Source organism: Atta cephalotes (assembly GCF_000143395.1).
Source record: "Atta cephalotes unplaced genomic scaffold scaffold00002, whole genome shotgun sequence".
In the NCBI taxonomy this organism is placed as follows: domain Eukaryota; kingdom Metazoa; phylum Arthropoda; class Insecta; order Hymenoptera; family Formicidae; genus Atta; species Atta cephalotes.
Window position 1 is genome coordinate 7,297,126 of NW_012130066.1, and position 1,390 is coordinate 7,298,515.

Below are 1,390 nucleotides of genomic sequence, written 5' to 3' on the forward strand. Positions count from 1 at the left end.
AATTATTACATCTAAAAAAATGATAAGAATTTATTTTATATATGTATATCTTTTTTATTTTATCTTTCTCACTCTGCCTATGTTTAAAACTTTGTATTAAATTTTTTAATTCGTCACTTTTTTTTTAAATTAATTTTGATTAATCTCTCTCGTGAGTTACACTTCAATTACAAGATATATTTCTTACACAAAAGAGACAATGGACTTATTCATTTACTTTATAATTTATAATGCATAACAATAATGCAGAAAATTGTTTAATAAGTTTATAAAGAAAAAGTTCATGTTTTTCTAATAATCAATTTAGAAAATAATATAAATCAACGTATTTTTGATTTTATTTTATACCTGCATTTTTATGTAACAACAAGAAACCGATTTAGGACAAATTTGACTAGGAAGTATATATGGTTGTTGCTTCGTACAAGGTGGACCTATGTCAGTATCTTCTTCAGTTTTTTTCTCCCGTTTACATCTTTTTTTCGGTTTTTTTTTCTTGGAAGGACACATTGAATGAAATTTCTCCGAACCCCATTCTATTCCTAATTGTACTGTACAAATAACTTAAAATAATTTTTTTCTTAATTTTTATAAAATGCTGATTAAGATATTATTAAATGCATATGTTATAAAATAGAATATAATATATAATGTGTGATTGATTGATTTTATATTAAGAGTTTGTAAGATCATTATGTACCGATTACTTTAATGTGAGAAAATAAATTTACCGTAATCGAATAATTGTTCTAAAATATTCTCATGCGGTGTATCATCCGTCATAATGGGCGACGATAAATTTTATTCCAATTTTGATTTTTATGTAAAAGTGTAGCAATCATGATCATTCAATTTTCATGCACTAAGAACGTATTATTAACATTACCAGTCATTTGTGACAGATGAGATATCTATCACATATTCTCAAAAAGACAAGTTGCAAATTTCAAGGCATTTAATACTTTAATGAAGACTTGGTTAAATGAGCGTGTGAGCGAATTTAGCGGCGAGTTAGATTGCGTATTGAAGAATTTAGAGGCGATAAATAATTTATTAGATGTGAACAAGCAGGATTAGATAGAAGCTGTATAAATAAAGGAGATAAGAATTTTGCAGCAATAGAACTGTTTCATACAAAGTAAGAAGAAGAAAGGCAGCTGAGATTATGGCATCAAAAGATACAAACGGCTCATCAAGAGGGAAAGGTGGTAGACAATAAGCAGTGATAAGCAGAGGAAATTGATAATAGGTGAGCGGCTCAAATAGCAGGAAAAGAGTGACATTTAGATTAAATGATGAGGCAGAGGAAAGGACGGAAAGGAGAAGAATCTTCTTTTTTTTCTTCTTCAAAATTAATGGCACTCGTCGCAAAAATGGCAGCTATTCCGGC

General features: G+C 28.6%; 1 protein-coding gene across 1 annotated transcript in view; it reads right to left on the reverse strand.

Moving 5' to 3' along the window:
- LOC105623468 (sperm mitochondrial-associated cysteine-rich protein-like) overlaps window positions 1–893 on the reverse strand; it is a 1,952-nt gene extending 1,059 nt beyond the window's left edge. The window contains exons 1-2 of the mRNA XM_012204865.1: window positions 887–893; window positions 349–551 (exon numbers count right to left, since the gene is read on the reverse strand). Of these exons, the coding sequence (XP_012060255.1) occupies window positions 349–551; window positions 887–893 (210 nt within the window). The remainder of the gene's footprint in view (window positions 1–348; window positions 552–886) is intronic.
- Between the last annotated feature and the right edge of the window lie 497 nt (window positions 894–1,390).